This window comes from Thunnus thynnus, chromosome 24 (genome assembly GCF_963924715.1).
Source record: "Thunnus thynnus chromosome 24, fThuThy2.1, whole genome shotgun sequence".
Taxonomy (NCBI): Eukaryota; Metazoa; Chordata; class Actinopteri; order Scombriformes; family Scombridae; genus Thunnus; species Thunnus thynnus.
Window position 1 is genome coordinate 11,043,248 of NC_089540.1, and position 14,571 is coordinate 11,057,818.

General features: G+C 38.1%; 1 protein-coding gene and 1 long non-coding RNA gene across 2 annotated transcripts; both read right to left on the minus strand.

Annotated features, from left to right (window-relative positions):
- LOC137177093 (uncharacterized) lies at nt 1-2,553 on the minus strand. The gene is made up of 5 exons (XM_067583210.1): nt 2,097-2,553; nt 1,690-2,001; nt 1,256-1,396; nt 622-679; nt 1-458 (listed from the first exon to the last, which is right to left on the minus strand). The coding sequence occupies exons 1-5, from the start codon at nt 2,158-2,160 to the stop codon at nt 380-382; spliced, it is 654 nt and encodes a 217-aa protein (XP_067439311.1). The 5' UTR covers nt 2,161-2,553; the 3' UTR covers nt 1-379.
- A 484-nt stretch (nt 2,554-3,037) lies between these two features.
- On the minus strand, nt 3,038-5,652 carry LOC137176953 (uncharacterized). Its single transcript, XR_010925904.1, has 2 exons — nt 3,928-5,652; nt 3,038-3,765 (listed from the first exon to the last, which is right to left on the minus strand). It is a non-coding gene; the product is annotated as an uncharacterized lncRNA (long non-coding RNA).
- Between the last annotated feature and the right edge of the window lie 8,919 nt (nt 5,653-14,571).

Sequence of the window (14,571 nt, forward strand, 5' to 3'; positions counted from 1 at the left end):
CCAACGGTACAGTCACTGTCACCACTACAGCTGTGCTGTCTGGTTTCCATGGAAACGGTGCACAAGTTGGATGTGCAGCAAGACTGCTGTGTCATGTGTTTTCTTGCAGTGTGATGACGATAAAAGTAGAGAGGCGAGTGAATTTCTTTCTCTTATAGGTCAGAAATTAAACAGTTATGGTGTCAAGAAAACGTCCGATACTGCAATCTCAATGTTTAGGGAAACAATATCAGACAGTTACATATATATGTTGTGTTGAATTTTGGTTCAAGTGTTTTCATAGTTTTCTCAACTTGGATCAGTCTCTCTTCCATCTATTTTCTGATCATCCAGCTCCATTATATTGTGGCTGAATTTGTCTTGGCATCATGTTGATGGTTTATTGAGGATATAGTTTGGTAGAGATTATTTGCTGGCTGCTGAAGGCTTGTGTAGGGGTCATCTGGGTCATCTTGGTCCTATAAAAAGAGATCAGAATTTGAATGCATGATGCTTTAAAAGTCTGACTTAATTATGTTGAACAATGGTTGAGACACTGAGTCACTACATTTACTGAAACCTCCACTTTTCAAGGTTCAAATCCACTCACACACTCCTCTGATCAGAAAGTATATTACTCACCGATGAGCTGGGAGATTTACATACAGATGATCCAGATGTGTCTGTTCTTGAACAGTTTCTTTAAATAAGAAGAGATATCAGAGTTAGTGACACACCAAACACACACACACACACCAGCTCTTCTGTGCTCTCCAAGAAAACCACTGACTGCATTGTTTTACAAGGTTTGAAAACACTTTAGTCAGAAATTTTCACGGGCAATGAATTTTTCTGAGGATGAATCCAAGGACAATTCCAGTAACAACAATCAATGCAGTAACACTACAGTTTATATTAATAAATAATACATTTTGCTTTTTGTGGTCTGTTTTACTAGACGAGACAGGAAACGAAACATCACGTCTTCCTTCATTGTTTCATTTGAACCTGAAAGTCAAGATCTTGTTATATGTGACTGCAATGAACTTAATTCAAAATGAGATAAACATGTATGACAGGTGATATCATTAAAGATAATTACTTTTTAAATGATATACTTGACTTACAAAATGAGAACAAGTGTTGAAAAAACTGCATGTAAATGAACCACAGTCGACATAATCATGTTGTTTAAGAGCATCTGATGCTTTTAAGTCATGAAGAAAAAAATAATAACATATTGAAAATATGAAATATGAATATTACAGTCTCTCACCTGTGATGTTTCTTCTGTGGATAAATCCCAGGATAACTCCAGTTATAATGATGAATACAGTCACACCAACAGCAGCACTGGCAATTGATATTTTTGTGGAACTTGTGGCCTCTTCATCCTCTACAGTGGCACTGGAATTTACTCAAATTGTAAAATAAATAACATAAGATGCTTCTGTAATATTTTATTATTTAAATCTGCAAATCAAAGCTAATAAATTACCACAGCCAAGACCAAAAATGATGTATGACATTACTGTCAGCACTAATGCTGTTTAAAATACTATATCCCTGTTATAATTACTGCATGCTTTGATTTAACCTGTAAACCTGAAGTATAGACATCATACTACCATGTTAACAATACAACACAATGGAAAATAATCACCTTAAATTTAGCCAAAGTATGAGGAAAAATACATAACATTCGTTTACCTTCCACAGTGATATGAAGATGGAGAGTATTTGTTGCTCCAGGATATGTACACTCACAGCTGTAGTTCCCACTATCCACTGGTGTTAAACTGGTCAGGTGAAGAAATATAGTCTGATTCTTTTTCATAAGTGTGAACCTGGAGTCACATCCATGCTCAAAGTCCTGTCCATATTTATACATTAAGCGACACTCTTCTCCTCTGCTCCTCTCTGTTCTGATCTTACATATTATAAGTGTGATGATATTCAGTGTTTCATTGGTGCATATCGGAGTGACATATGGTTCTCTCCCAGTGGTTTTCACAATAGTCACTGTAAACAATGAATAATTAAAGTCAGTATGAAATATAGAAAATATTTAGTTTTCTATTTAAATGATAAATGATAAAAAAAACTAGTTCCTGTACCTTGGCTGTTGTTATACGCAGGTAGCAGCAGAAGCAGAACAAACCACAGTTTCCAAACAGCCATGCTGGTCAAGAGGTCTGAGCAACAGTTTAAGTGCTGCTGACAGTGAAAACTTTATTGTACTGAAGAGGGGAAACTTACACTCGCCTTTGACCTGTTCTCTAGCTAACCTCAAACTCTCACAGATGCACTAGCTGGTTTCTCTTCTCTTTTGAAAAAGAAAGTGCAAGACATGACTGATTTTATATTAAGACACTGAAGGTGAAACAGAGTAGAATACAGAAAGAAAATATGTCAGATCTTCAATCATCAGGTCTACAGTCATGTGTTCAGACCGCTCTTGGAGCTGGATCCACAAGAATCCAACTAATACAAAGTATCACCTGCTTTATATCTTACAATATTTACACTTAGTAAAAGTTGTTCATCATGTGACATGCTGTAACTGACGTGTTTGCTTTTGTGGTCATCACATATTTATAGGACTGAGCGTGAGTTGAAAACAGTAAGCAGCATGCTCTTAACACCTTTTTGTAATAAGGAAACCTTTGCTTCGTCTTCACACAGCACTGTTTTAACTGGACACAATTGTAAGTGACAAATACACATCACTTGATGCAGGTTAACAGGTCAGTCTAAGCACAAATGAACAGCAACTGTATTCTACAGATTAGTTCATGTGACTGGCAGACATCTTTCAAGCAGCAGCAAGGTTTGTGTGCACAATTCAAGTATTATAGACATCTGGAATATTTACTTGTTGATTGCAATTATACACTTCCATGGCCTGATATTTATTCTCAAATTCCATTAATTTATAGCAATAATAAGAATCAGAAAATGGCCTCAACTTTTGTGATGAAACTCCAACTCAGGAAGGATGTGAGGTACATTACTCATAACAAGGTCTGTGTGTTAAAAAAACAGTGATACTAGAAGAGGGAGTTATATGTTACATACTTTATTGTATTTGTTGATTTTATCGGCCACTGCAACAGTTTTACACAGAGCATTTCTGAACAAACTAACCAAACTCAGTAACAAGTAAGCAGTAAGCAAGAAAGAATCAGAGATGTTGAGGTTTCATGCTGTTAGCTTTTGGAAAATATCAATCCTATCTGATTGAAGAATGTGACTAGAAACTTCTAGCTATTAGCCTCATGAAACAGCATGCAAGAACAAATTAAAATGCTAATAACTACATTAAGATACTGTTGTGGTTGAACCTGAGATATATAAGACTCACACCACAATCCATTAAACACGTATCTCTGACAACCACGTAGTGAATCTGCACAGGAAGTCCTGTGTTTTCTTGCTGTGTGATGACGATAAAGATAGAGAGGTGTGAATTTGTTTTTCTTGTAAGTCAGAAACGAAACAGTTATGGTGTCAAGAAAACGTCTGATACTGCAATCTCAATATTTAGGGAAACAATATCAGACAGTTACATATTTATGTTCTCTTGAATTTTGGTTCAAGTGTTTCCATAGTTTTCCCAACTTGGATCAGTCTCTCTTCCATCTATTTCCTGATCATCCAGCTCCAATTTATTGCAGCAGAATTTATCTTGGCATCATGTTGATGGTGTTTTGAGGAGATAGTTTGGTAGAGATCATTTACTGGCTGCTGAAGGCTTGTGTAGGGGTCATCTGGGTCATCTTGGTCCTATAAAAAAGATCAGAATTTGAATGCATGATGCTTTAAAAGTCTGACTTAATTATGTTGAACAATAGTTGAGACACTGAGTCACTACATTTACTGAAACCTCCACTTTTCAAGGTTCAAATCCACTCACACAGTCCTCTGATCAGAAAGTACATTACTCACCAAAGAGCCGGGAGATTTACATACAGATGATCCAGATGTGTCTGTTCTTGAACAGTTTCTTTAAATAAGAAGAGATATCAGAGTTAGTGACACACCAAACACACACACACACACACACACCAGCTCTTCTATGCTTTCCAACAAAACCACTGACTGCATTGTTTTACAAGGTTTAAATGCAGTAACACCACAGCTTATTCAACCGCAATGGTAAGAATAAATAATGCACTTTGAATTTTGTGGTCTATATTATTAGATGAGACAGGAAATCTGTCTCATCTAATAACGCCTTTGACCTGTTCTCTAGCTAACCTCAAACTCTCACAGAGCTACGAACTGAGCTTCTCTTCTGAAAGAAGGAAGTGCAAGACATGACTGCTTTTATATTAAGACACTCTGAAGGTGAAACAGAGTAGAATACAGAAAGAAAATATGTCAGATCTTCAAACATCAGGTCTACAGTCATGTGTTCAGATCACTCTTGGAGCTGGATCCACAAGAATCCAACAAATACAAAGTATCACCTGCTTTATATCTTACAACATCTACACTTAGTAAAAGTTGTACATCTTGTAACATGCTTTAACTGACATGTTTACTTTTGTGGTCATTACCATGTGCGTGAGATGAAAATAGCAAGCAGCATGCTCTTATCACCTTTTTGTAATAAGGAAACTGCTGCTTCGTCTTCACACAGCACTGTTTTAACGGGACACAATTGTAAGTGACACACATCACTTGATGCAGGTTAACAGATCAGTCTGAGCACAAATGAACAGCATCCTCAGAGTCTGAGGTGCCCACACGAAGGAGAAAACATACAAAAGTTCTGTATTGACTGTCTAGTTATGAGCAATTTAGGATGAAATGCCTTATAGAGGGCCTCTATATGTGACAATCTGGAATGAAGTGACCTCATGGTGCCTTTTCAGTGGAAGAAAATGTGATAGTGCCCTGTAAAGAACCCCCAAAGATGAGAAAATACAATGTGTCGTTTAACTGAAGAGGATATAATGCAGTGCCCTATGATGGATGCTGTTGTAATGGAGTGAACTGGAGGTTTTGTATGGGTGCCCTTCTAGTGAACAAAAAAAAGAACAAAAGAAAAAAGTGCAATTCAGTCTAATTTAAGTCTAACATACTGAAGTGCAGAATTGGGTGCCCTTTCAATGAAAAAATGTGCCCTATAGGGTGCACTGTATGGGATAAAAACATTGTGAAGTGCCATTTATATTTTTTCATCTCTCCCCCTGAGACAGCCTGAGTCCGCCACTGCATTGCGGCCACATCTAGACATCCCTTTGCCACCTCTGCTCTTTCTCTTTTCACTCCCGGACAGATAACTCCTCTCTGTTTTGCGTAACGTTAGTCTATGCAAACAAATCTGGATGTAACGCTGCTCACAGAGACGCTGATGAGATAGGGCTCATTAGGGGAGGGTTCCTAGCACTGGTTGTCGCTGCAATAGTACCGCAGTTAAGGGGGATTCTCACATTTTCAGACAGCGTAAGTCAGCCCTAGGAGGGCGCCCTCATACCTCCATCAATCATACAGGCACAGCGTCTCGGTAGAAACCAATGTGCTGGCCAAACACCCGCCCCACAGCAAGGTGGAAGTCAATGACGTGGCAGAAATTTTGGGGTGGCTTCTGGGGTGGCCAGTCAGATTGTAGAGGTGGAAATGGACACCCCAGCCACCCATTTAAAAGCACACATGGTTGGGAGATGATCAATGCCATCCTTTCTCATCCTTTGTCATATGTTATGTGGCTTTATGTGAGGAGGTGTTCCTCCGGCTTCTGGGCTGAAGATTTGAATAAATATTTGCAAAACGGAATCACACACACATTTGTCTCTCTCTCTCTCCATTCCGTATTTCCATTTCATTTCCGCTTGCAGCAACGATGACACAAGCTGCAGTCATAACAATCTTTTTTGTTTTGGGAGTCTTTCCAAAAGGTAAGAGAGAGATGTTACAGTAGTCTGTACTTTTACAGAAGTAATTTTTTCTGCTGAAATTCAAAGCACCATGGAGGATTCCTGTGTATTGTCTAACCCAAAGTGAATGTTTTTAGAAGAAACATATTGAATCCTGCTGTGTTCCTCTGTCTGTTTTCAGCATCTGTGTTCACCACAACCAACCTGCAACACATTTATGAGTTAACATGAAGCTTAAAGTGACTCAAACTCTTTTTCACTTTTAACATCACTGTTCAGTCTCTATAATAAAGTTTAGTACTTTACCTGCAGCCTGTCCTACTTTGAAAAGCAAAACTATATTTGCTGAAATAAATCATATTTTACCACTGAGTTGCAGTTTCACCATTACATTATAAATCATTTTGAGCAGTTAAGTATCAATTTATAACAGAAATTGTGTTTAAATGTTCACATCAACCTAAAGTTCACACACAGCTTAAACCCCATATTTCTTTTCCTCCATGCAGGTCTAACAGCTGTGATACAAACACAGCAGACTGTGATGGCAGCAGTAGGAGAAGATGTCCATCTCAGCTGTCAGCTCATGGAGTCTAGAGATGTTGTTCAGGTCACATGGCAGAAACTTTCACCTGAGGGGGAGAGGAAGAATCTTGGCAGCTGCGACAAAAACTCTAGTCAAACAGTGAATGCTGGTTTTCAGGGGAAAGTGGAATTTAAAGATGCTGGACTGCAGAACTGCTCCATAGTTATCAGGAAGGTGATGGAGCAGGATGAAGGCTGCTATCTCTGTTTGTTTAACACGTTTCCTGATGGTTCTCTGACAGGCAGAACCTGCCTCCAACTCTATGGTGAGCTCCTTTCTTCACTTTTGAAGACATATTTGTAGTGAAATATAGTTTTAGCTTGTTTCAAATTGATGGCAGTTAGAAATGATGGCTGTTAAATTGTCTGCTTGACGTCAGTTTGCCATGAAATGCAAATACTCCACATCACTAAAAGCATGTTGTACATACTCTGCATTTCACACACTTTGCATCCAAGTGTCATAAAAGTTGATTTTACTCCCAAATGTAAGAAGACATGATGGTCATGATATTTAAATTATTTCATTGTTATCTCCAAATTCTCATTTTGTGAAATTAAATGTAGGAAAAAGAGACAACTGCTCATCATAATGTCCAAGAAACCAAAGATTTCTTAAAATGTTTTATTCAGTCTAAAGCCCAAATATATTTGATTTATAATGTTATAAAACAGAGGAAATCAGCAAACTAGTTGATTTTTTTGTAACAACTTGCTCCATGTGATATTTTTTAATGTTTTGTCTTTGCAGAACCCATTTTGCATGAACCCATTCTACAAATCAGAGAATCAAACTCTACTGAAGAGACAGTTGGGTCCTGCTCGGCCACAGGTCGTCCTGCTCCTACAGTAACTCTGAATGTCCCACAACAAGACCTCTACTTCTCTCACAACAGCACAGTCAGTGTCACCAACACCAACGGTACAGTCACCGTCACCACTACAGCTGTGCTGTCTGGTTTCCATGGAAACGACACACAGGTTGGATGTGCAGCACGGCTGCTCTCAGTCCCTGAAATTCAGGTGTTTAAGACGATTCCTGCTGATGGTGAGAAACACTTCCAAAACCACAGATTTATAAACTGATTATCAGTTTATGACTCTAATATTTGTTTTTTTTTTCTTCAGGTTTTGATGATGAATCTGGATCCAATAAGAGTAAGTTAACCTTAAAGTTGTCTCAAGTCAAAGTTCACATTTAAACTGTAGTTGCTTTATGAAAGTTTAGTGTTTCTATCACATTTTTTCCTCTTTTTCTCATAGATTTCACTTTGATCGTTACATTGATCACAGCAGTGGTCGTTGTTTGTGTTGCTGTAGTCGTCACTGTCCTGCTCAGACATAAACAGAAGAACAGGTAATTTCAGCATTCAACTCAATATCTCTTATTGTGATACCAGTGTCTCACAGTTAATATGGTAATAATTTATTGACATTAAGAGGAAACACAGAGCTTAAAGAATCTATACAGACAACACCTATAAATACATAATAAATAAATGTTCTTAAATCCTTCAGTCTGCCACACAGGGACGATGAGGAGATCAAGATGCTATAAGAACCAATGTAAGACCATCATGAGTAAGACAATTTCATAATTGCAGCTGTATGCAAAAGTTTGGACATCCCTTAACAAATAACATATTTTAATGATTTTTTTTTTAATTGAAAAGACGTAAACAGTCTCTCTAGGATATGGAACATAAAACACAATATTTTCAGCAATCATTCATGCATAGATACTTTTTATGTCATAAATTGAACAAAAATTTAAACAATAAAAACATCATTGTGGCATGTGCAGAGGTTTGGACATCCTACATATTCAGTACTTAGTGACACTCCTCTGGCAGATTTCACAGCTTGCAAACACTTTTTGTTGCCAGATAAAAATTCTTTCAGTTCTTGTATTTGGGATTTTCTCTCACTCTTCTTTGCAAAAGGCTTCTGGTTCTGCAATTTTCTTGGACCATCTTGCATGCACAGCTCTTTTAAGATCTACCCACAGATTTTAATTATGTTTAAGTCAGGGGACTGTGAGGGCTGTTCCAAAACCTTCAGCTTGTGTAAATATATAAATAATATATAAATGTTCTTAAATCCTTCAATCTGTCACACAGCGTCACTGAGGAGATGACACAAACATCGATCAAAGACACTAATGAGTAAGATAATTTAATAATTATTCACTTGTATATATTTATTATTAATTGCTTCTTCAGAAAAGGATTTAATCCGTTCAATTCTCTCTATTTTGGCATTTAAGTTCCTTTCTTTCTCTACATCTCTTTAACTAATGTGTTTTTATATGAAGGTACAACACACCTTTAATGAAGCAGAACCAGCAGATCAGACAATGGACACCTGAGAAGAAAAATCCAAAAGAGGAGAAACCAGAACCACCACCTTCTACAGTTAGACGTCTATTTAGTGACACACAATAATCCACAAGACTGTAGTTTCATTACAAAATCAGTTAGACTTGAACAAATCTGCATCAAATCATGTGTTGGTAAAATGTGCAGACATTGTAGAAGAATCAAAATGTGTCCTGAACAAGATGAATCTCTCATCTTATTTCTCCAAATTGAAAAGATTAATGTACACAGAGGTTTTGATGTTTTTGTGCTATTTTATTAACCATGTTTTATGTGATAATGATAATGATAATGAGGTTGAACGGTTGGATGTCAGCACAGGAAACATGAAGTAAGGAAGAGGAATTTGGGAGAAGTTGAAGGCAAAGCAGGCTGAAGCCTTGAGGTTGTGTTTTGGTGACATCATGGATGTATTATAAGAGCTCTTGCAATACATCAGTGGCTGATACTGTGTTACAGACTGATCTCAGGGTGCTGTAGTGCCATCTAGTGTGCTTTTTGAGAACAAAAGAATTGGCTTTTTTAAGATTCAGAAATTAAAATACAATGGCAATAAAGAGGACTGAAGTAACCCAAATTCAGCATCACTAAATAATATAATTCAAATTTCTGTTAAATTGGAACTCCTTCCTTGTTAAAATGATCTATACTTCTATCTATCAGACAACTGCAGCTGATTCAGAACGCTGCTGCTCGAGTCCTCACTAAGACCAAGAAAGTGGATCATATCACTCCAGTTCTCAGATCTTTACACTTGTTTCCTGTCTGTCAAAGAACTGACTTTAAAATACTGCTGTTGGTTTACAAAGCACTTAATGGTGTAGGACTCACATACATTTCTGATCTGCAACCGCAATGGTAGGAATAAATAATGCACTTTGAATTTTGTGGTCTATTTTATTAGACGAGACAGGAAACGAAACATCACATGTTCCTTCATTGTTTCATATAAACCTGAAAGTCAAGATCTTGTTATATGTAACTGCAATGAATTTAATTCAAAATAAGATAAACATGTATGACAGGTGATATCATTAAAGATAATTACTTTTTAAATGATATACTTGACTTACAAAATGAGAGCAAGTGTTGAAAAAACTGCATGTAAATGAACCACAGTCGATATAATCATATTGTTTAAGAGCATCTAATGCTTTTAAGTCATGAAGCAAAAAGTAATAACATATTGAAAATATAAATATGTATATGACAGTCTCTGTCAGGGCTCTGGCTGGCCTGTGTTTCTCTGTTTTCCTCTGTGTCACCTCCTCCTCTGTCTGTTTGTGTGTGTGTGTGTGTTGTGGGCGTGGCTTCCCTGACCAGGCACAACCTGTCTGCAATCAGCTCATCAATTCACAGCACAAGTACTCCGGCTCTCCTTCCATTCCTCGCCAGATTGTTCAGTCAGCTCAGTAGTAGCTACTCTCCCTCAGCTGCTCAGTATTCTTTGTACTTGAGTTACTTTATTGTGATCTCTTGCAAATTACTGATCTGACATCTCCTTTGTCCAGGTCTCCGGTGCCAGCTCGTCCACCACATCGTTGTTATCAACATTGCTGCAAGCCCACTATTCAGCTAATCCAAGCAATATTCACCGAGCCACCAGCCAAGCTCCACCATACCACTCCTCTGTAGCCTGCCTGCCGCCCCTTGCCATCACCAGCCCCCCTCCCTTCTTCCCTCCACAACCAGTTTTGCTCACTAAACCATCCTATCTTATTCATTCCTCTCTGTTTCTGTGTCTGCTTTTAGGTCTAAAACAATCTTAGCCTTAACAGTCTCTCACCTGTGATATTTTCTTCTGTGGATAAATCCCAGGATAACTCCAGTTATAATGATGAATACAGTCACACCAACAGCAGCACTGGCAATTGATATTTTTGTGGAACTTGTGGCCTCTTCATCCTCTACAGTGACACTGGAATTTACTCAAATTGTAAAACAAAAAACATAAGATGTTTCTGTAATATTTTATTATAAAAATCTGCAAAACAAAGCTAATAAATTACCACAGCCAAGACCAAAAACGATGTAGGACATTACTGTCAGCACTAATGCTGTTTGAAATATTATATTCCTGTTATAATTACTGCATGCTTTGATTTAACCTGTAAACCTGAAGTATAGACATCATACTACCATGTTAACAATACAACACAATGGAAAATAATCATTATAAATTTAGCCAAAGTATGAGGAAAAATACATAACATGTGTTTACCTTCCACAGTGATATGAAGATGGAGAGTATTTGTTACTCCAGGATATATACACTCACAGCTGTAGTTCCCACTATCCACTGGTGTTAAACTGGTCAGGTGAAGAAATATAGTCTGATTCTTTTTCATAAGTGTGAACCTGGAGTCACATTTATGCTCAAAGCCCTGTCTATATCTATAAATTAAGCGACACTCTTCTCCTCTGCTCCTCTCTGTTCTGATCTTACATATTATAAGTGTGATGATATTCAGTGTTTCATTGGTGCATATCGGAGTGACATATGGTTCTCTCCCAGTGGTTTTTCACAAGAGTCACTGCAAACAATGAATAATTAAAGTAATAATTAAAGTTCCCAAACAGCCATGCTGGTCAAGAGGTCTGAGCAACAGTTTAAGTGCTGCTGGCAGTGAAAAGTTTATTGTCCTGAAGGGGGGAAAGTGACACATGTCTTTGACCTGTTCTTTAGATCCCTAGACCTCAAACACTCTTAGAGGTACAAGCTGGTTTCTCTTCTCTTCTGAAAAAGGAAGTGCAAGACATGACTGCTTTTATATTAAGACACTCTGAAGGTGAAACAGAGTAGAATACAGAAATAAATATGTCAAATCTTCAAACATCAGGTCTACAGTCATGTGTTCAGACCGCTCTTGGAGCTGGATCCACAAGAATCCAACTAATACAAAGTATCACCTGCTTTATATCTTACAACATCTACACTTAGTAAAAGTTGTACATCTTGTAACATGCTTTAACTGACATGTTTACTTTTGTGGTCATTACCATGTGCGTGAGATGAAAATAGCAAGCAGTATGCTCTTATCACCTTTTTGTAGCAAGGAAACCGCTGCTTCGTCTTCAGACAGCACTGTTTTAACTGAACACAATTGTAAGTGACAAACACACATGACTTGATGCAGGTTAACAGATCAGTCTGAGCACAAATGAACAGCATCCTTAGAGTCTGAGGTGCCCACACGAAGGAGAAAACATACAAAAATTCTGTAATGACTTTCTACTTATGGGTAAATCAGGATGAAATGCCCTATAGAGGGCCTCTATATGTGACAATCTGGAATGAAGTGCCCTCATGGTGCCTTTTCAGTAGAAGAAACTGTGATAGTGCCCTGTAAAGAACCCCCCAAAAACAAGAAAATATGACGTGTCCTTTAAATGAAGACGATGTAATGCAGTGCCCTATGATGCTGTTGTAATGGGGTGAGCTGGAGGTTCTGTATGAGTGCCCTTCTAGTGCCAAAGAAAAGAAAAAAGCGCAATTTAGTCTAATTTAAGTCTAACATACTAAAGTGCAGAATTGGGTGCCCTTTCAATGAAAAAATGTGCCCTATAGGGTGCACTGTATGGGAGAAAAACATTGTGAATGTGCCATTTATATTTTTTCATCTCTCCCCCTGAGACAGCCTGAGTCCGCCACTAGACATCCCTTTGCCACCTCTGCTCTTTCTCTTTTTACTCCCGGACAGATAACTCCTCTCCTCTGTTTTGCGTAACGTTAGTCTATGCAAACAAATCTGGATGTAACGCTGCTCACAGAGATGCTGATGAGATAGGGCTCATTAGGGGAGGGTTCCTAGCACTGGTTGTCGCTGCAATAGTACCGCAGTTAAGGGGGATTCTCACATTTTCAGACAGCGTAAGTCAGCCCTAGGAGGGCGTCCTCATGCCTCCATCAATCATACAGGCACAGCGTCTCGGTAGAAACCAATGTGCTGGCCAAACACCCGCCCCACAGCAAGGTGGAAGTCAATGATGTGGCAGAAATCATATATTATGTGGCTTTATGTGAGGAGGTGTTCCTCCGGCTTCTGGGCTGAAGATTTGAATAAATATTTGCAAAACGGAGTCAAACACGCGCAGACACACAGTTGTCTCTCTCTCTCTCCATTCCGTATTTCCATTTCATTTCCGCTTGCAGCAACGATGACACAAGCTGCAGTCATAACAATCTTTTTTGTTTTGGGAGTCTTTCCAAAAGGTAAGAGAGAGATGTTACAGTAGTCTGTACTTTTACAGAAGTAATTTTTTCTGCTGAAATTGAAAGCATCATGGAGGATTCCTGTGTATTGTCTAACCCAAAGTGAATGTTTTTAGAAGAAACATATTGAATCCTGCTGTGTTCCTCTGTCTGTTTTCAACATCTGTGTTCACCACAACCAACCTGCAACACATTTATGAGTTAACATGAAGCTTAAAGTGACTCAAACTCTTTTTCACTTTTAACATCACAGTTCAGTCTCTATAATAAAGTTTAGTACTTTACCTGCAGCCTGTCCTACTTTGAAAAGCAAAACTATATTTGCTGAAATAAATCATATTTTACCACTGAGTTGCAGTTTCACCATTACATTATAAATCATTTTGAGTAGTTAAGTATCAATTTATAACAGAAATTGTGTTTAAATGTTCACATCAACCTAAAGTTCACACACAGCTTAAACCCCATATTTCTTTTCCTCCATGCAGGTCTAACAGCTGTGATACAAACACAGCAGACTGTGATGGCAGCAGTAGGAGAAGATGTCCATCTCAGCTGTCAGCTCATGGAGTCTAGAGATGTTCGTCAGGTCACATGGCAGAAACTTTCACCTCAGGGGGAGAGGAAGAATCTTGGCAGCTGCGACAAATACTCTAGTCAAACAGTGAATCCTGGTTTTCAGGAGAAAGTGGAGTTTAAAGATGCTGGACTGCAGAAGTGCTCCATAGTTATCAGGAAGGTGATGGAGCAGGATGAAGGCTGCTATCTCTGTTTGTTTAACACGTATCCTGAAGGTTCTCTGATAGGCAGAACCTGCCTCCAACTCTATGGTGAGCTCCTTTCTTCACTTTTGAAGACATATTTGTAGTGAAATATAGTTTTAGCTTGTTTCAAATTGATGGCAGTTAGAAATGATGGCTGTTAAATTGTCTGCTTGACGTCAGTTTGCCATGAAATGCAAATACTCCACATCACTAAAAGCATGTTGTACATACTCTGCATTTCACACACTTTGCATCCAAGTGTCATAAAAGTTGATTTTACTCCCAAATATAAAAAGACATGATGGTCATGATATTTAAATTATTTCATTGTTATCTCCAAATTCTCATTTTGTGAAATTAAATGTAGGAAACAGACAACTGCTCATCGTAATGTCCAAGAAACCAAAGATTTCTTAAAATGTTTTATTCAGTCTAAAGCCCAAATATATTTGATTTATAATGTTATAAAACAGAGGAAATCAGCAAACTAGTTGATTTTTTTTGTAACAACTTGCTCCATGTGATATTTTTTAATGTTTTGTCTTTGCAGAACCCATTTTGCATGAACCCATTCTACAAATCAGAGAATCAAACTCTACTGAAGAGACAGTTGTGTCCTGCTCGGCCACAGGTCGTCCTGCTCCCACAGTAACTCTGAATGTCCTACAACAAGACCTCTACTTATCTCACAACAGCACAGTCAGTGTCACCAACACCAACGGTACAGTCACTGTCACCACTACAGCTGTGCTGTCTGGTTTCCATGA